Source organism: Rhinolophus ferrumequinum, chromosome 7 (assembly GCF_004115265.2).
Source record: "Rhinolophus ferrumequinum isolate MPI-CBG mRhiFer1 chromosome 7, mRhiFer1_v1.p, whole genome shotgun sequence".
Taxonomy (NCBI): Eukaryota; Metazoa; Chordata; class Mammalia; order Chiroptera; family Rhinolophidae; genus Rhinolophus; species Rhinolophus ferrumequinum.
Window position 1 is genome coordinate 25,829,185 of NC_046290.1, and position 21,633 is coordinate 25,850,817.

Here is a 21,633-nt window from a genome sequence, read left to right on the forward strand (position 1 = left end):
AGGATAGCCTTTGGTTTTCCTATTCCTAAATTATGGCCCTTCAGTGATTAGCAAGTATTTTTCTACTTACCAGTGACAGACTGGAATTTTTTTCTACGTATTTTATAAGTCTTGAACTTAGATCTTTAGCTATCCATCCAGAATAGCTCCAAAATTTGGGAAATTATCAAAAAAGGAAATCAGCTATGAAATAATCAGTTTTGTCAGTTTAGTAAAAATAACACAATTGCCAAATGCTCTTCTGGTTTTTCTGATTTCAGCAAAAGCCTACCTGGATTTTTCAGCCTCTAATTACATACTGATCAGTAAGTAGACCCAGGAGAAAAAGCAATTGCATATAATCAGTGTAAATTCACTACTTCTAAGGCTTTTCAACTTTAGCCCATGGCCCATCCTCTTGGGAGGACTTTGTGTCCTGTAAGCTAGAGACTACAGCATATTACACTGCACTTTCCTCAGCTTTTGACATTGTAGCTTCTACTCTGCATGGATTCTTATTTCAGCAAATGTCTGGAGCAGTAAATTAGACTTGATCTAGTTTTCACATCTTTAGGCTTGTCATGCCATATCCTAGGACTGCCAAATACTCTCGTCTTCTACCTAGGCTTAGGGCATATTCTTAGCCTCTACCTAGCCTGTGCCCCAAATCTGCAAGTGCCCACAAAGGCATCTACAGATCTTCAGGGCAACTCTCAAAGTATCTGCCTTCCTTAAAATTTCACTCCCTCTGGTCCTTATTGCTTTCATAGCTCTATATTGCTTTAAATATTTGACTGACATAATTATTCAGCTTTTCTAGTTTTCCATAGCAGATGCTATGAACTACCCTATCCTACTCTGAAGTCTAAGTTTAATAAATGTTTTTTACTATAAAAATTACAATCCTTACTGACTATTCTACTAATATTATTACATTAAATCCACTTTTTTTTCTCTCTCTGTGATCAAAACATATCACATATAATAGAAACAGAAGCTAGGGTAAATTTAAAAAAAGATTTTTAACAGGAGGAAGATTTGGACTTAACAATAGACAGCAATGGAAATAGTTACTTTGTATGTAGACAAGGGAACCAATTATTAATTTAGAATGAAAATTGATAAAAACATAACCAAAATGAGGACAATATTCTCATAATAGCAGCCTCTATAATGAAGATGATAAATAATATCCAAGGCAATGGGTATCTGAGTATTTATGAGCCACGTACTAAATAAAACATCTTACGCAGATTAGAATTTATACATAAAGCACCTGGAAATATGGCCTAACTCATTAGAAGCTTTACTTCAGTGTTAGTTGCTGCTATTACTACTACTACTACCACTACCACTATTACTACTGCTACAATATTATTATAGTATTTATTCTTCATAATAACTCTGTAAGGGAAAAAACATGACTTTTACCTAGGAAAAAATGGGTCCAAGAGAGGCTAATTACTCACCCAAAGTCATAAAGCTATTAGGTCATAGAGTAAAAAATCAAAACCAGATCTGTACAGCCTAACGTCTATGCTCTCAATCACTATGCCATTGGAATCTTGTTAAGGAAAAATAGAACTAACATTTGTGGTTTTAAAGAAGATATAAGCAAAGATAGTACTGTATTTAGTCTATCACATTCTTTGAAGTTTTTCACTTAAAGGCTTTACTAATCTGCTGTACAATTATACAGGAATAAAAAACAGGCCTATACATATTATCTTCTGTCATTGTAATTATTTCTCCAATCTTAAAATTATAGTTTTTCTACTTGATATCAAGAAAAAAATTAAAGCTAAACATACTGTAAGATATTAAAAATGCCAGTTTATTGTCATTGGACTACAATGAATAATGTATTTAAAAATCACATATTAAGGAGCATATTGTATTTAAATTTGTTAGTAATGATATAGGATAATATCACTTTTATAATCTCAAATATTTTTAAACGCCCTAGTAAAACCAGAACTATACCATTTAAGACACGTTTTATAAAATGATTTAGAAAAAATAGGGAATGATAAATCTTGCACACCTTGTATAATTTCAACCCAAATACAAACAAATCCTGAGTTTAAACTTATTCTGAATTATATCTGTAAAGAACAACAATGTAGTACCTTCACACAAATCAACTATAAGAATATATATAGTGTGTGATAATTCTGTTCCAATCTCCACTACATATTTATTATAAAAGAATATATATATATATATAGTAGCCTTACTGTTTTAGACTAACTGTAAAAATCACTGAATTAGTAAAAATTTAAAATGTAGACTACTTTAAAAAGAAAGATATGTATCCTATTTCTTTCAAGTATATATAGCCATTCTGCTAACAAGTCCTTGCAAGTTCAGAGACTTTTAGCATGGTTTAATGAATAAATAGTATATAATTAGCAGGAGCTAGTCACACACGACTAATGTACTAAAAGTCCTTGAAACAATCATCTTAAATATAATAGGTAAAGGTCTATGTAACCTTACTCGTGGCTTTTATTTTATTAGTAAAATTTTCATAGATTAAAAAAAATAAACTTCACTTTACACACTAATGAAATAGTTTGAGAATATTTTCAATTCCAAATTGAATGAGCTATAAAATGTGGCTGAGAATAAGCCAGCCTTAGTTAATTTAGATTTGATAATGCTGTGCTGCATCTATTAACTTTAAAATTTCAAATTAAGAGTTTGTTATTAAAGTCACATTTTAAAACTAGAAAAAAATATTAAAGTTCCTACCTCTAATTCTACATCAGCTCGCACATATTGTCGGGTCTTTGGATGATTAAGGAGGTGCAAAATTGTAGTAATGAGGGCCTCATTTATTCGACTTAACTGACAATCGATCACATTTTTCAAAATGGTGTTTAGTCCACCTCGAAGGGCCACCACCTCTGGGTTCTGAAGTGCTAAAATAAAAAAGAAAAACTTAATATATTATACAGGGGATAAATAATAAAAAGTAATCATAAATCTGGGATTTTATTTTAAAACTTAATTTCCTTTCTGACTTGCAAAACTTTCTAGTCAAAGACATTTAAAAGGGCATGTGGATAAAATGCATCTAATAAGAGTCACTGAATATACTTCCCAAAATTCGGATTTTTTTTTTAATGTTTCTGATTTATTTTTTCACATCCTTTGCCCATATTTTACTGGAATGGTTCTTCTATCCTCTCAATTGCATGGACTTTTTTAATATAGTGCGAATACTTATCTGTTTCAAATCTTTTGTCTGATTTGTAATCTAACTTTAGATTTTAAACGCAGATTTTTAAGCTCAGGAATTCCACCTTTACTTCAAAGATCAGGTATTTCTTTGAATGCGTGCACACACCTGTGTGTCTTTTAAATGAGTTCATGATGAACATTTCAGATTTCAATATATCAATAAATTGAGTTTGGCTTATTATGAAAAACTCAATCTTTTTTTCAAATGTTTAATCAGTTATCACAGCATGCTTCCCAAACCAATTATTAATTATACTTCCGATACACTAAAGTTTTACATCTGGTCTGCCAAGTATTGATTCCTTTTCACTTCTCTCTTAATAACCTAGCTTAATCGTTTTTTGAGTTTTTTTTAATATATTTGAAATATTTCCCTCCCCACTCCATTTGTACTTTTTCAAAAATGTTTTCATGGTTGCATCTCTCCTGTTTATTCTGCTGAATTATAAAATTAGACTTCTCTCTGAATTTTTCCTAAACTGAAGTATAACTAAATATAGTAAAATGCACAGATCTTCACAATGCAGTTCAATAAATTTTGAACAATGTAATCAATACGGCAATCAAGGTATAGAACTTTCATCATCCTAGAAAAGTTCCCTCAGACCACTTTTCAATCAGTTCCCCTCCAAATGTTCTAATTTCTACCTGCTAGATTAGTTGTGCCTTCTTGAGAATCAATTGGACAAATTCAAAATACTCTCCAAACACACACACAAGTCATACACATTTCTTATTAAGTTTATTTGTTGTACAGAATTTTATTTTCTATTTTGAAAATACAATTTTTTCTATTATATTTACTGATAATTGCTGAAACACAAAATCTGTATCTATCAAATCTGTATTTTCACATTTCCACTGTACTAAATTACATCAGTTGTTTTTCAGTTGATTCAGAGTTTTCTAGAGATATCATCTACAAAGTAATAGTGTCTTCTTTCCAATATATATACTTCATTTATTATCTTATCTTATTATCTTGCTACAAGTTTTTAAACAATGCTAATTAAGAATTAAAAGGATGTAATATTTGTAGAGATTCAACAATAAGAATATTACGGAGCTTTGATTTTAGATAAATATTCTAGAATGTTATCCAACTAGTCTTCTAATTATTTTATTCTATACCGTATTTGTGTATAGATACGTGTGTATAAGTATATTTGGGGTATATGTATATACAATGCTAGTTTCATAAAAAAAAATTGGTAGGCTTCCATATTTTTAACACTCTCAGTTAAATTATACTATATAAAAATTATCTGTCCCTTGAAACGAATTTTTTAAGACAAAACTATCTGGATGAGTCTTTCGGAGGCAATTATTTCATAAAGTACTTCAATGGTTTTTGACTATCATGTTTTCTATTTTTTAAGTCAACTGGAAATTAAAATTTTCTCTGAAAACCCATTAATTTCAATAAGATTTCCAATATATATAAAAACTATCCTATAATTTTAAAAACTCCTATTATCTTCTCTTCCTCATTTCTATATTAATTTTTTACTTCTCTGACCTTAGTGCTTTTCAAACATTGTGTATGTTTGCGTATCTATAGATACCATTTTTTTCTTTTTCCAATTAACACAGCTTAGATTAAATAATCTATCGTGCTCTTTAATTAAGACTCTTAATTTTATTGTTGCTTTCTTCCTGCTTACCTTTAAACTGATTTTTTTTTTCTTTTTCTATTTCTTGGGTTCACACACATATTTTCATTACTTTTTGCTTAATTATACAAGCATTTTATAAGTTAACTCTCAGCATAACTTTCCAGGCATCCCATACATTAACATGTAGTCAAAGTTTTATTTTCAAAATTTCCTTAATCAAATTTGATTTTGTCTCTAAATCAACAGGTATTGTGGGCAGAAGTTTTAATTCCTTGATGGTTGACTCTTCTGTTTCTTTAGTATACAATTTTGTTATTAATTTATTTATTATATCAAGAATGAATGTAACCTGCAACATTTCTACTTTTGGTGGGAAAAAAACACTTATCATTTAAAATTAAATCTGTTTGGTTATCAGTGAGGTTGAACTTTTTAATTATGTTGATTGGCCATGTATTTCTTTGATATTTATTTTTCCCATTGATCTTTATATAAATAAGTTATTTACCTATCACGTTTGTCACACACATTTTTTTCTTCGTCTGGCACCGCACATTTTCTTTCCTCCTTCTAATAAAATCTATAGTTGCTGAAATCTCTGGTGTCTTTTGATAATTCAAAACTCTTCCTTACAATGATCAGATAAATATTCATCCATTTCCCCCATTTTTTCCCCATTTAACTCTTTAATATTTTTACAGTTAGAATTGTTTTTTTTCCTTCAATGTATGAGGCATCTAACCCACATCAACATGTTACAGTGTGGTTAACTAATATCTGAAAGCCAGACTTTAAGAGATTTTATTCTAATTACTAGAATTTGGACAACTCCTATATACGAAATTTCATGAGTAAAACTTTAAAACTTACAGAATTTCAATGTCATTTTGAAATCATTTGTTAAATAGTCTTCTACTTCCCCATCAGTAATGTCCTACTTTTTCATACCTTTGTATCAATAACTAAAGAACTCACGTATTAAAGTTATTAATAAATATTATACATTCCTTCTAAAATACATTTTTATTACTTGAAGAAAATTCTGACCTACCTAGTTCACAGATAATGGCAATGCATGCTCGGACCATTCTGTCTCTTTCTTGAAGTCCATCATTTCCAACTGCTATTAATGAGTTGGCCACAGAACTAGGAAACAAGGAAGCATTCACAGTAATCATCTGTAACAGGGAGAAATCAGAAAAAAAAGTTACTTCACAACATTTTTAAAACTTATTTTGTTTAGACTGAGGTGATCAAGACCATAGAATATTCATAAGATTCAGGTATCAATTTTAATTTTCTGCTTCATATGAACATTTCAAAGGATTGATACAACTAATAATTGATACAATAAATGTTAATATCATTACTATGGAAAAATGTGTTGGCTTTTCTCTCAATAGTCCAAACTATAAATTCGTTGACCAATAAGATGTAATGTTTCTGAGATTCTAAGCTCCTCCAGAATAGGATTTATATCCTAAACAACTTTTCAGTACCTAGACAAAGTAAATACGTGGTGACAACAGCTGTCCACAAATTACCGTACTATTCTATTCCTGACTCCTTCCCCATATACCCATTTACCTCATTATCCCTACTCTTGCCCCCATCAAACTCACTGATCAAACTCGCCCCTCATTCTTTCTCACTTTGCAATAGATGTCTAATAATTTCCCTATCTCTACCGATCACCTGTTGCTATACTGAAAGGCAAAGATAACCCATAATGTATTCTTGGTATTTCAAAACTTAAGTAGAAATAGTATGTATATGGTGATAAAACTTTGGATGAATCTCACTTTAAATGAAAAGTTTAATTGGCAATAGCATACTTAGAAAACTAAAAGTGGATGATCTGTCTTCAGTTTGGAAAATAGGAAGAAAACAAATTATGTCATTAATTACTGTTTAATAAATAAAGACTATTTGGTAGATGAAGTATTTGAAAATGACAGGTCCCTGGATTGGGAGTACAGAAAATGCTTTCTTCTGTTTGAGTGGTGATAAAATATTGGGGATAGATAATCTCTACTAAATGTTACTGGATTTATAATCCTGTTGAAAAATAAGACTTGTGCTATGAAACAATTAGAGGAGGCAATATAACTAAATTAAACATATCCATTTAAGTCCTACAGAGGTTCAAAGGAAAGATCTGTATTGGTTATAGTACTTGTAAATGGTTTATGTTGTTTAAGTAGCATTATGTGATATTACAGAATTCAACTGAAATGATAGAATACTGTTCCACAACCATGAAATAAAGAGATTTCCAAAAACTATAGAATCTATGAAAGTTTTCACATTCACTTCTAAATCAATATTTTCCATTAATCAAAAATGCTGGAGGAGAAAGGAGGGAAGGAAAGGGAAAGTATTGAAAACATCTTCCAGGGTGATAAAATCCTAAGTTCTTATGCTATTAATTTGTATTTTAATACTTACTGATCTATTACTGATCTATTATTGTGCTTATAAGGACCTTATAAGAAAAATTTCCAAAGCAATAAAATATATGGTATTTTGAAAAGAGCTGGCTAGGAAGCCAGGCCAATTGGCTTCCAGAACTAAATCTGCCATTAGAAAACTAATGTTACTTTGGCCAAACAAATCCCCTCTGTGCCTTAGTTTCCTCATTTGTATGTGTACGACCAGAAGATTTTTAGAATTTAAGAATAAAATTCTACTCTATAAATCTCAAGTGTAGTGCTATGGAAAGGATACCTATAATTCAAATTTTTACAAATGAAATCTCTTATTTTCCAGGGAAATACATGCAAAGAAATTATTAAATTCTGTGTAAATCACCAAATAATTTTCTCAGAAATCAATGAGTATACGTAAGGGAAAAGTCATGGAATTTATCTCTGTTGACATAAAAGTTTAATCATCTTTTTAGGCATGGTAGGACAGACATATATAAAACAAATTAAAGATAATGAGTAGGTAATAAATTTGCAAACTGCTATAAAGGAATTAGAAAAACACTGAGTTCTTCTGTAAGAGGAATATCTGAAATTTGAGCTGAGATTGCAAGATGAATATAATGTAGAAAAGGGTGAAAACGAAGAGTAGGAAAGAAGTAATGATTATAGAAGTGGTGGAGGGCAGCTTGTCTGTACACATAATGGTATAATGAGCAGATCATAACTGGCTGGACCAAAAATGGGTTCTGAGTGCCAAGGTAAGAAGACTGGGCTTAATACCAAAAGGACTTGTGGGCCAATACAGGTTTCGAAATTCAGAGAACTGGGTTCTTACTCTGGCTTTGCCAAAATCTTGCTGTGAATCAAGGACAAATGATTTCCCTAAATGAATCCTTTTCAATTGTAAAAAAAACTATGATATATTAATCCTTTATTTCATAAATAAAGAAATGATATACGAAGAACAATGATGACTTAAATTAGGCAGGCAGTAAGTAGAATTTAAATAGGATAAAGAGAAGTAATAGCTGACCAGTGGGAAAACTACAGAAAATTAGAGACGCAAAAACCCGGAGGATTGCCTGGGAGAAAAAGAGACGGGGGAAAAAAAAAAGATCAGAGAGACATTGAAAAAGAAACAAGCAAACAAACAAAAACCTTCCAAATGAATGAGATAGGTAAAAGGAAAAGTAACATGAGTATCCCTTAATTATTCATAGAGCAAGTTATCCTAAAGCAATGTTTTTCTTTTAAAATATAAAAAACTTTTCAGAAAAGTGTAGAACTTTTTGAATGCATACAAAAAATCACAGTGACCTAGCAATTATAATATGATCATTAATTTCTACTAGCTCAGTTGCCAAGATGTTGATGGGAAAAAAAAAATACGTGCTTCAGTTGTTAATAATGCTAATGAAATTATAGTTCCTCTGGCCAATAGAGGCCACTGTTCATTCAGCAAGTGTGCTTTCCCTTTAACAGCTTTTGGCTAAACCGGGAGGGACACTGTGCCACAACTCTTCCTCTGAGCCTATGTCATACTACTACCAGGTATAAGCAATTTTCCTGCTCTTGGATTCACAATGATATCTGCCACAAATTACTCTGTACTGAAGAACATAACAGAATAGAATGTATTTTTGTTATGGTACTTCTACATTGTTTTTAAGGATCTGTTTACATTTACTGGGCTACTTATATTTAATAAATTGTAACTTGTACAAATCGTTTTACAAAATTGAAATAAAATATTCACTGAATAATCCAAAGAAGCTGAATTTAATTGTTTGAATCCATGTGGAGTTGTCTTTTCCTTCTGAATGCAACTTCTGGGATAACAATTCTCAAATTGTCGTCCAGGAAACTGAGGGTCCCTAGGATATTTTCAGGGATTCTACAAAATTGAAACTTTTTAATAATAAAACAAAAACATTATTTAGTATTTTTACTCTCATTCCCTCACAAGTATGCACTGAAGTTTTCCAGAGGCTCCACTGCATGTGAAATAACAACAGAATGAATGTAGAAGCAAATATGATAATCCAGCTACCTTCTATCAAGACAAACATTAAAGAGTTTTGTAAAAATCTAAAATAATGTCATTCTACTCACTAATTTTCTTTTCAGAAAATATAGTTTAATAAAAATGTTACACTTACATGCAATGGGTTTGCTATTTTTTAATATGTTAATATATATATTTTAATTTCCCACTTTTAATTCTTAGTATGATAAATATTGACATATAATTCTACTAACCAAAAAATTATTCTAGGTTCTTCAGAAACAATTTTTTCTTATCTTGAATTTTCAAAATCATGGCAATAGGAAGGACTGTATGAGTAAATAAAAACCACAAATCTAATTTTTAAATTTAAAGAGTCAAATCATGGTCCCATTATAAGTTAACCTATAACAAAAATACATAATCTATCTCCAAGATCTCTCTTAATAAAACTGCAAACTTCTTTTAAGACAACTCATCCATTTACTTTTTCCTTTCTACACTTACTAATGGATAGTTACTAACCACAAGCTAGACAACTGAAGAAAAGGAAAAGGAGGGAATCTAGTTAATGTATAACTCAACATTCCATCACTCTAGAGCAGGCACTGAACTCCAATATGGGGAAAGAGAAGCTAAAAATTTAATTGCTAAATAATTTTAGATGTTTTTACATCAAAACAAACATACACTTCATGAGTCTCATGAATGTTTAGAAGCAAACAATATGCTTTAGATGAAACATGATAAAATTCTTACACATGTTGTGCCCTAGCCAAGTTAACTCTCAGTTCACTCTGTCCTCTGCCATTAGGGCATCCCATTACATTAAACAACAATAAAAGATTCCTTGGAGGCTTCTCATTAAAAGCATTATGGATTATCCTTACCACCTTCTCTTGTAGAGTTTAGAATTTGACCTTTTATGTTGTACAATGGCCTAAACTGTTTATTGCAACTGACTATGGATTGCATCCAAACTCATCCTCAAAACAATCGGCTGTAACTATTTGTGACATCCTTTTAACAATATTAACTCCAAGCATACAAGAGAAAATCAGGGTAAGGAGCAAGTAATCCTCTTTTTCCAATAACATATCTACTGAAGGGAAAAATATTCTTTATAATGAATGTTTTATAAGAAATAATGTCCTAGCTATACCCAATCACAGAATAATCACACAAAATATTAATGCTTACCTTGAAACTGAAGACTTATTTAACTCATATGTAATTTTAATGATATGAAAATGTTTAATGAGAATTTAGCCTTTAAATATTAATAGAAAAATTTCACAAGACAGTCTAAATCTAAAAATATAGAATATGAAAACCATAAATCTGCTTTTACTCTTAGACATAGAGCGTACCTTTCTGACTAATCGAAGTGCTTGTGTCCTCTCTACCTCGTTGCTCTGCTGTATGTCAATGCACCTAAATAACACACAAAATAATTATCGATAAAAAATCTTATTAAACAATTTCTGTATAATATCACTAGATCAGACCCATATTTGTAATGTCAATAAGGTATTTGCAAATTTTAATATTTTTCAGTATCAGCAGATATTTATTTAGTTAGATAGATATTTAGTTAGTTATTTAGTTAGATAGATATTTAGTTATATCTCCAGTGATAAATATTTGTTATAATGAGACATTTCAAAACAATTTCATTTAAGACCCCAGGGAAGTAGAATATAGTAAATAATTTGCAGAATTATATATGTCTATACAGAAATAGTAGACAAAGAGCAAAGTACCAGAAATCTACTGAAAAAAAATTCATCCATCTTTGATCCATAGATGTTTTATATAAAATCCATAGATATTTTATAAAAACTGTGAAGGGAAAATATTTCAAGCCTATGATTTAGTTTAATTGTAATTTTAACTAAGGCCTAAATTTTATATATTATGACTAATTTAAAAGTCTTATGTATTAACCACAATAATTCTATTTTACCAAAATGTAATTTGAAATCTGAATGCACTTTAAAACTCAATGCTCAAATATCATTTAACTGACATTTCTCTCTAAAATTTATTAAATTATTCAATTTCTAAAGAGTCTTTGGTTTACATTGCAGAATAATACATTTTTACTTACGTTTAGGCGGTTCACTATTCTAATCAATACTTTAAAAATAGATATAGTCTGCTATTCATAAAGTATTTCTTCTCTCCATATGCAATTAATCTAAAGCAATATTATTAAAAATTAATAGACACAGAATTCCGTTTCTGGCCACAACAGAGAGGCTTGGCTCAAACCAACCCTCCTGCCAAAACCAACTATAAAGGTTGAACTGCTTTGTAAAGCAACTGTCAAAAAGGCACTAGATAATAATCCATGGAAGGAAAAGTACGAACTCCACATCCAACCAGGCTTTGTCCCTGGGGTCACTTGTCCATCCTAGTTTTAGGGAAACAGAGTCCTAGCTGAAAGCAGAAGTCTTCTTGGACAGGTTGAACTTTAGGGCAGCCAATGTGTCTGAGACTTGAGGGGGAAATCCCATAGAGAAGAAAACATAGGAAAGTGAGCACAAATCTGCATGTAAGCTCCTCTCCAAGGTAGCTGCCAATTTCTATGTTGTGCAAAAGCAGGGTTAAAATCCAAGAAACCAAGCAGAAAGGCTACAATTAAAGAGTGAAAACAGCAAGTGCTGATAAGGATGTGGAGAGACTGGAACTCTCCAATAGTGGTGGCAGGAGTGCAAATCGGTACAATCACTTTAGAAAACTGTTGGCAGTATCAATTAAAGAGAAATATACATAACCCTTATGACCCAGCAATTCTACTCCTACATATGTAAGAGAAATGAGTGCATATGTCCACCAACAGAATTATACAAGAATGTTCAGGGAAGCATTATTAAAATAGCCAAACATTGAAAACAACCCAGAAAATCATCAACAGGATGGAATAAATTAATTCTGGTCTATTCTTAACATGAAATACTACATAGCAATTACAAAAATCAACATGTATAAATCTCACAGATAACACTGAGGAAAGAAAACAGTAACTATGTATACTTCCAATACATGATGCGCAAGAACAGGAAAATCTATGGTCTACAATGAGAAGTCAGAATAATGTTTACTACTGGTTGGAGACACAAGGCAACTTGACTGGGATGCTGAAAATCTTATTCAGCATCTTAATTTGGGGTAATAGGATACTTGGTTGTATATATATATCTGTAAAAATTATCAGGCTTTACACTAAAAATTTGTGCAGTTTATGGGAGGTATGCTAAAAGTTAATACATAATTTTTAAGCATGTAAAAACATAGATAGCTCTGGGAAAATTACCTGGCTATTAAATAGTCCACTTTCAATTTAAGCACCTTCTGCAGAATACTGGAGTCTTGAATGAGATACCTAAGAGCTCGTAGCCCTGCCGCCCGCACTTCCTTAGCTTCATTCAATAGCGCTAGCCGCAAACTGTACAAAAAAAAAACACAAAAAAACAAGTTTGGCTGCACGAGTCTCAGATACATGTAAAATTAGAGTACCAAATTCTTCCTCAGTTGAAATAAGTAAAACTACTAGTCATTTTACACATATAACAATCATTCGCTATAAGCTGCAGAACTTCACTAATGTTGTTATTTTTTAATCTGTGCCTTCTTGGTACAAACTCACCAAGAGTTTTGTTCTATCTTCTGTAGTTTATTTTATAGAAACACTGGGAAATTAAATATGCCTTTTTCAAGCTGTATCACATATGCCCCTATAATCTATTCCCTTGTACCTGCCTACCGGCTTCCACTCGTCTCAAAGAAATCACTGATTGAAACCAACAAATAAAAATACTTAATAATGACAGTAGGCACGGACTATTTATACCAATTTTAATTCCTAATCATGCCCAAAAGATGGTTGTGACACTATAACATTATGCCTCTATTGGTGGGCTTGAGCCAATCAAGTTTGCCATAAGCACACTTTGTCTTAGGTGAGATCTAGAGATAATCATTCAGGTTCTTCTTTTTTAAGGGGGGAATAATATGAGAACTGTTATTCTGTGAATTTCAGATTTAATTTAGAAGTTCAAAATTGTAGAAGTTCAAATAGTTTTCAACATTAGCTTTGGTTCTTTATATTTGATAAGTACAAACTATCAGAATAGGATAACAAAAATATTCTGAATCCTGAATTTTTCTAACATTCAAACAACTATTTCTGTAAGATCAAATATGAGATGTTAAGGTATCCTATTTTTAGTTGAAAATTACTAAAATTGATAGTACTAAAACCCAGATGAGTAGAAAGAGAACTGAACTTACCAAATTATGATATCCTCATAGTTAAAACCCAATTTTTCTTCACTGTGACCAATATCACAAAGAAGCTGCCAGAAAAACAAAACAAGTTTGTGTTATATACTTTTGTCTATATACATTACTTTTTTAGACTGGAAAATAAGGTATTTTTAATAGAATTGTGAAAAATATATGATTCTCTAGTTCAAATAGGCAGATTTATTCCTAGTGTCTTGTTTTTTTTTTATTTGACCTACCAGTTTTAGGTTTATTTAACCCTCCCTTCTCACTTTTGTTAGATTTAACCAATTTTTTTTTATTTTTCTATTTCTTCCTCCTGAATAATTTAACTGTTTTAAAAACTATTCTTTTTAGTGGTTACCACCGATTACAACATGCATTATTCATTTATTACAGTTCAATAGAAATTATTACTTTAATCCTGTCCTCAACTACGCTAGACTCTTAGAACACTAACTTCATTTACGGCCCCCATCTTTCACTTCGTTAGTTTTCTTCCTATCTCTATTTTAAACCCCATAAGATATTTGTTATTTTTGTTTTTAGTTAATATTTAGTCAATAACAATTTATATTACTCCCAAATTCACCTTTTCTATTATTCTTCTCTTCAGGGGTACTGTAATGGGATATTCTTCCTTATGTCTAATATTTTTGTAAATGAAGACAACTGAGACTTAGAGGTGGTAGTATGACTTCCCAAGGCCACAAGGCTAAGTAAGTGGTGAAGCCAGAAATCAGACCAAACCAGTCTGAGTTCAGAACCCACTGTAAAAAACAATATTACAATTATGTAATTATTGGCATGGGGGAAGGGGAATTGGATATTTTTTAAAAAGAATAACTGAATATTACTATCTTACTTCATTTCTCTAGCCTCAAAAGTTGTATGAATCAAGAGTCTGCAGAACTGTACTCTGATTATATACACATAAAATGAGTAAGTGAATTTAACTATCATTTTTTCCAGAAGAGCTAACTAAAAACACACATCCAAAAATTGCCTATTTCAAAGGATGAAAACACACAAAAAACTATGTTTATCACTACTAAAAATAATTTAGTATTTATTTGAGATTTCCCAGATATTCCAGATTACTAGCATTGTTACTATATGGCGCCATATATTATTAAAAAAGAAAAATAGGACGGTTTACCATCATGTTATGATTACTGAGACTTCGGACATATTCTAATTCATAAACTTAACAGAAAAACGACGAATTTGATCATATCAACATACAAAATGTCGTTGTAAAATGAGAAATACGTTACTTTCTTAAAACAATGATTTGTATGTATCAATTCAATTTCTAAAAAGGCAGTATTTCCATTCTGCTATAAAATGTTAAAATGAAATGTTTTCAAATCCTAGAAATAAAGTATACAAAGTCTTGTCCTGTCAAGGGTTGGTTTCTCCTCTAAGTGTGTACTTGATTCTCATTTCCTGCATTATCTTTTTCACACTTGTCAGATAGCCTTGGAAAAAAAAAAAACTATAGATTCAGAGAATATAATTTCCAAATTACCTACCTTCTCAGACCACAAAATATATGATTGTTCACCATTTATCATTTGCTTGAGTTAGCAGTTTTGATGAAAAGTTAAAAAAAAAAATCAAAGTTATTATGATCTCAAAAAATACACACAATTTGGAAAGTATTTAGATAGGAATATCATTTTCTGCTATCTCCTATCAATGCATTTCAATTGCAAGAAACATTATTGAGAAAAATGTCCACTAAGTTGGAAACTGTAAAATCACAAGTAACAACTAAAAAGAACAATTTACAACAAAACAGCGTATTTGCTGTGGGGACCGAGTCCCAGAGAGCAGTTTCAAGGCTCTTGGCCTTGCATGGGAGGATGTTGGCTTGGGTGGTGGTTGGCTGTTGGCTGTAGCAGGTTAGCCAATTGGCGGCTGATCTAACTGCCGGCACTACGCTGGTTGGTTGGATGGTTGGCAGGCAGGGAATTGGACAGAGGATTGCAGATCATGTGGATCCTACTTCGTGTGTCTTGCCTGGCTGCCAGCGAAAATATAGTGGTGTGACTCCCCTATCTATGGCTCTGTGGGTGTTCCTTTTTGGCCTCACCATGTCCTGCGTTCTTATTTGGGGAGTGGGACCAGAGACCCTGCATGACACCCTGCATGCATGACAAATGGTGCAGCGAGCAGGGTATGGTGTCAGCTGAAACTCTCCCTAAGGTAACGGAGCAGTTTATACATATGAAGGCTCAGTTTCAGAAGGCCCGAGCGGAGCTGCGCCGGGAACAAGAGGCGCAGTCTGCCTGGGAGACTCAAGCCTCCAGCTGGCACACCATCCTCTTGGTCATAGAAGGTGTCACCCTCCTTTTGGTGGTCTGCTGCTGCCGTAGGCTCCGAGGGTTGCAGACATCTTACACCGAGGCCTCCACCCAATCGGACGCCTGGCGCAGCGAGTAGGATTCTGGCCAGGTAGGAATGGCATCTGATTCTGGGCAGGAGGACCTGTGGCCCCCACACAGTGTGTGGTACCCGGAGGTCACTGTTCTCAGGAGTTGGACCCCTGAGGGATGGGAGGACATGGATGGCTCTCCGGCCAGCATGGAGAGGGTCCTGCAGGTTCTAGCTGAGCAGTTGCCAGAGGAGGCGAAGGGTACAGCTGGCTGTGTGGGCTGGATATTCCTCACCACATTGCGTCATAACATGGAGGACACGCTTAATGAAATAGCTCAGGTGCAGGACCAGCAGCCCCGGGGGGAGCCGCGAGAAGCTTGGAACCACCAGTTGGAGGAGGTTCTCACCGCGGTGCATCATAACTCAGAGGAAGCGCTTGCGGGAATAGCCCAGCTGCGGGACCAGGTGTCCCGGTGGGAGGCATTGGAAGCTCCAGTCCGCCTGTTAGAGGACGTAGCCCCACAGTGGAAACTCAGGCAGAGGTGAATGATGCGAGTGGAGACAATGTAGCTCCCAACCCCCACGCCCGGCCCATTATGAAGCAAAAGGTACAACAGGACCAACCTTTGGGCCCCAGGGTCATTGCTGCGGACAACCCAGCAGTGACTGAGTTCACAACCTACACCCCTTACACTCCCACTGAGGAGGGGAGGCAGTGCCGACAGCCCCTGGAGAGCCAATCTTGGCTTGGCTACTACGTTTATGGGATGAGGGAGCAGACAGAATTCTCTGCTCCCCAGGTGAAATGGAAAAGCTAGCCTCTGTGATGGTGCATCTGTCCTTGCAACAAAGGTTACAGAACTGTCGTAGGTTTGCCCAAGACCAGGGCAACCACACTCTAATGGAGTGGCTCACTGCTGCGGTACACACAGTATGGGGAGAGGCTGGCGAGCTGCCAAACACTCTGAGTAAATGGCAATCATATACTGAACTTATTCAAATCATCTGTGAAATGGGTATGAGACATTCTATCTATGTTCCCTAATATGCGGGGGCCGGGTGACAAACGTTTTACAACCAGTATGACAGATCTGGTTTTGGATACTGCCCCTCCAAGTGCTTTTGGATCCTTGGTTGCCATTGTTATGCCCTATGTGGGGCGGTGGATCCATGAAGTTACCACCACCATGGCCACTCTGGGGGATGTTGAAAGCCGGCGGCAAAGGAAATTAAGACAGGAGGTCCGAGCAGTTGAGACCCGGAAGCCCAAGTCAAAAGTAAGGGGGCGGGCGAGATTGCGGGCCTCAGAGAATAACACGCACGCAGATGTGGGGTGATCTCGTGGCAGCAGGGGTTGATCAGGAAAAAAAAGACTGACAACCCAATGCACCCTTGTTGGAACTCTGGAAACAGTTGTATCCGGAACAGCTATTCCAGCGAAGCCTAAAGGAGAAGTCTGGGAAAGCGCGACCCATGTCTTTCCAGGACTTCATGCGGCCGCTTGAGGCCGACTTCTTTCAGCTCGATTAGGGGTGGGGCCAAGGTACCCGGTCAGAGGGGACGAGCAGGGACCGGAGGCCCCATGTGGAACTGTCCATACATTGGTCCCCTTCTAATGTGCAGAGGGTTTTGGCCCTAGTTGACACTGGCGCAGACTGCAGTCTTGTTTATGGAGCCCTGGCTGTGCCCAGAAGGACTGGTGGTGCTCTGGGAGCTCTGGCTGTGCTCCCAAGTAGGTGGACAACGAGGGACATCCGCTGGGACATTACTTGAACTGGACTGAAACTTTTTCTCATGAGCTGACACAAGGCCCCTCGCAGAAGACGCTTGCCACGTAGATTGTGAGACGAGACCTTGGAGGGGTAGAATGTGGGGACAGAGTCCCAGAGAGCAGTTTCCAAGCTCTCCGCCTCGGGTGGTAGGGTGCTGGATCGGGTGGTGGTTGGCCATTGGCTGTAGCCAGTTGGCCAATTGGCTGCTGATGTAACTGCCGTGACAGCGCCGGTTGGTTGGCTGGCTGGCAGACAGAAAGGTGGACTGTGGATTGCAGACTGTGTGGATCCTACTTCTTGTGTCTCACCTGGCCGCCAGCGAGAATATAGTGGTATTGCTCCGTGGGTGTTCCTTTTTGGCCTCACCATGTCCTGCGTCCTTATGTGGGGAGCGGGACCAGAGACCCCGCATAACACCATGAATGACATTTGTCATAATCCGTGCTTATGTTCCAGCATAAGCACAATAATAGATGTTAGGGCTATGCTTTCAATGGTGGTTAAATAATGCTTTCAAATTGTTTCCAGAATTATAGAAAGGGGCCTTACTGATCAGTCTTAAATGCAAATATCCCTTTTGAATTAGAATTATTCCAAGCAGAGACTAAACTTTCTACATGTAAATAATTCACATATATCAGTAATAGGAAATTAGAAAAGACATTAATAAGATTCTGATTTTTTATTATCAAAGAAATATAATTTTACTTTTCATCACCAGGAATTTGACTATAATTTTCAAAATATCAGGAATAAGAATAAATTATTTTAATACAAAATTCTTGTAGTGAATGACTATTTTACTAATTATCTCCTGATTTAAATAACAAAAACCTACAACACAAAGCAAACCTTTTTACTTATTCTAGGAAAGAGGTAGGCAGAAGCAGCAAGAAGAATGCTGAATGGGTGAGTTTAAACAATGGGAATCTCATCCTTCCTCAACTACTGATTGAATTACTAATTAATCTTTAATCATTAAAGACCAGTTTCTTCACTACTATCTTAGCCATTACAGGTGACTTTCTGTCTCCCGTATAAGTTATTAAAATGTAATACTGCCTGCCCTATCACATAGGTTTGTTATATGAAGAATAAATCACTGATTATGCTTAGAAATCATTAAAGACCTTTCAAAGTATAAGAATTAGTAACATAAAATGTTGCATTATTAGACTTCACTCACACTTTTCATTGGGGTTCTATTGCTCTCATTCCATGAGTTTTTGTTACTATCAGTCACAATGCCTAGCTGAATGCGACCAAATACTAGCATGAGAGTTCACGTAGAAGATGGTAAGAGAGGGCTACCCTCTCTCCCCTTTTAGGACTGAAAGCTGTAAAGATGATATCTCAGTCATTTGGAAAGTGTTTGAGAATGAAGCTAACCTAAAAAAAGAGAGAGCTGAGAAATGGAAGGACAGAATGCAATTAACATTTTTTCAACCCCTGTGTTGTTTAGCCTGAAATTAGGACCTAACATTTGTTCTTCCTCATCATGACAGCAAATAACTTCTTTTTATTTTATTTAGTTCAGTTGAAATACGCTTGTTGAACTTGCTACTTATAAACCAACTTACGCATTCAATATCATAAAAAGTCCACAATCATTTTATGAGCATAATTGTTAAATATTTTATATAAAAACAAATACTAGTACATAATATTATTTTAAAATGGGGTAAATAAAGCTTTTGATAACATATCACTGGTATATTTTGCCTATTAAAATCCATGTCCAGCATCAGTCAATGTATTTGTTATAATTAATCCATATGACTTTCTTATAAATACCAAAATATTCAAAAAGGGTTATCAACTATATTTGGACAAAGTTAAAATAGAAGTCTAAACCATGTCTTGATAATAAAAATGTCTGAGATGCTTATTAAAATTATTAATTTTTAAAATATAAAGACCAGTTAAAACCAGGAAGTTAAATGCTATTCCCATTTTACTCTGAAGGTTAAATGAATTGTTCTGAAGGTTAAATGAATAGTTCTCCTAAATAAACAGCAGATAACAATAGCCCAAACTTCTTACAAAAATTTATCACAGATTAGAATTCCATAGCCTGGTCTTTTCAGAGGGCAATTTAGAAGTAGCTTTAAAATAAAAATACAAATGCTCTTGGCTAAGTCAGCATACTTCTAAAACACTATCCTGCACAAAAAAAGTACACAACAGTATATTACTAATGCAAAAAGCAGGAAAAAATATTTTTAATGGTGATTCCACCAATATTTTTAATGGTGATTAAATAAATTATGGTATATGTATGTATGCATATGTTTGTATACATATACATATAAATGTATGTGTGGCTATACACACACATCTACGCATACATATGCAGCTATAAAAAAGAATATATATTTATAGAAAAAGAAAAGATTCTATGAAATATTGGGATGTGGAAAAACACAAACTAAAAATGAATATATCTCATGATCTCATTAAAAAACCTTTGTGTATACACATATAATAAATGGTAAATAAACAGCACTCTGTTAAACATTTCTTTCTGTTTAACTTTTATTCTCATAACTCAATAACACACACACACACACACACACACACACACATTTCTAATAATACCAGAGAAGGCTAAATACCTTCTAGTGGTTACCTCTGGAGAATGGTATTTTTGTCAGAGTGGGGAGGTGGATGGGAAGTATGTGAGAAAGGACTTTCACTTTTTACCATATATTGTTCTGTAACACTTTAATTTTTTATATTTAGCTTATACTATTTTTGAAGTTTTTAAAAACAACAAAATAAAGATTCCTTTGGAGGTTTTAATATGAACATATGAAATTTAATATAGAAAAATAGAACTTTTAGAATGTAAAAGAGCTGAAATATTTTCATCTTTAAAAAGCAGGTCTTTAGATTAAGAGCATGTTTATAGTTTTAAAAATAGAATACTAAGATTCTATTCATCAGCAGTCTGTTATACACGTTACTTTATCTAGTGAAATGATGTCAGAAGGCAAGCATGGGCATGTGACATTCACATGGTTATAGGATCACATCACTAGCACCCTTTCTTCATACCTTAAAAGGAGGTTTAATTCTGGAGATGAAGTCTACCCTAACCAACATTTTAGCCCCATTGATCTTCTAAATTAACTTAATCCTAACAGGTAGGCTTATATGAATAACAAAACAAATGCTAATACAACAAAAATATATTTAAAATGCAAAACCTTCCCAATACTTTTAATTAAACACTTGTTATGTGTCAGGCTTTGGGGTAGAGAGGGATAAAAGAATAGAAAAATAAAAACTAGGTATTTGTTGTGTTTAAGAAACTCAGTTTAATAAGAGAGTAACCCACAACAAATAATAACAGACAAAATTTAGTAGACTCATATATAACCTGTTATGGGAACACAGAGAAGGGTGACCAACTAACTCCTAACTAACTAGTCTCCTTGCATCATGATTATTTTTCTTATTTTTCTTAGTTTATAGAACTATTCTTAAGAGATTTCTGGCAATTCTAAATTTTACTCTATAAGAAAATAAACATATATTTTGTAGGAATATCAGCTCTGTAAATATTTATTAACCTACATCTCCAACAAAATGAATTCAAAGACACATTATATTATGATTAAATTCAGTAAGCATTTATTTTGTGCTAGGTGTTTGGAGAAATTTTATAATAAAATCTACAGACATTTATTATATTTACAGCAGTGCTTCTTAACCAGGGGCAATTCTGTCTCTCAGGAAACATCTGGAAATATCTGGAGACATTTTTGCTTGTTGCAGCTGGTGGAGGTAGGCTACTGGCACCTAGTGGGTAGAGTCCAGGAAAGTTCCTAAACACCCTACAGTGAACAGGACAGCCTCCCAAAAGAAATAAGTCAAAATGGCTGAGACTGAAAAACCCTGTTACAGTAACA

General features: G+C 33.9%; 1 protein-coding gene across 2 annotated transcripts in view; it reads right to left on the minus strand.

The window, feature by feature from the left end:
• RICTOR (RPTOR independent companion of MTOR complex 2) overlaps positions 1 to 21,633 on the minus strand; it is a 102,791-nt gene that overhangs the window by 42,322 nt on the left and 38,836 nt on the right. For both annotated transcript variants that reach the window (XM_033110196.1, XM_033110195.1), the window contains exons 4-8: positions 13,572 to 13,636; positions 12,595 to 12,726; positions 10,646 to 10,709; positions 5,893 to 6,019; positions 2,734 to 2,903 (exon numbers count right to left, since the gene is read on the minus strand). In XM_033110196.1, the coding sequence (XP_032966087.1) occupies positions 2,734 to 2,903; positions 5,893 to 6,019; positions 10,646 to 10,709; positions 12,595 to 12,726; positions 13,572 to 13,636 (558 nt within the window). The remainder of the gene's footprint in view (positions 1 to 2,733; positions 2,904 to 5,892; positions 6,020 to 10,645; positions 10,710 to 12,594; positions 12,727 to 13,571; positions 13,637 to 21,633) is intronic.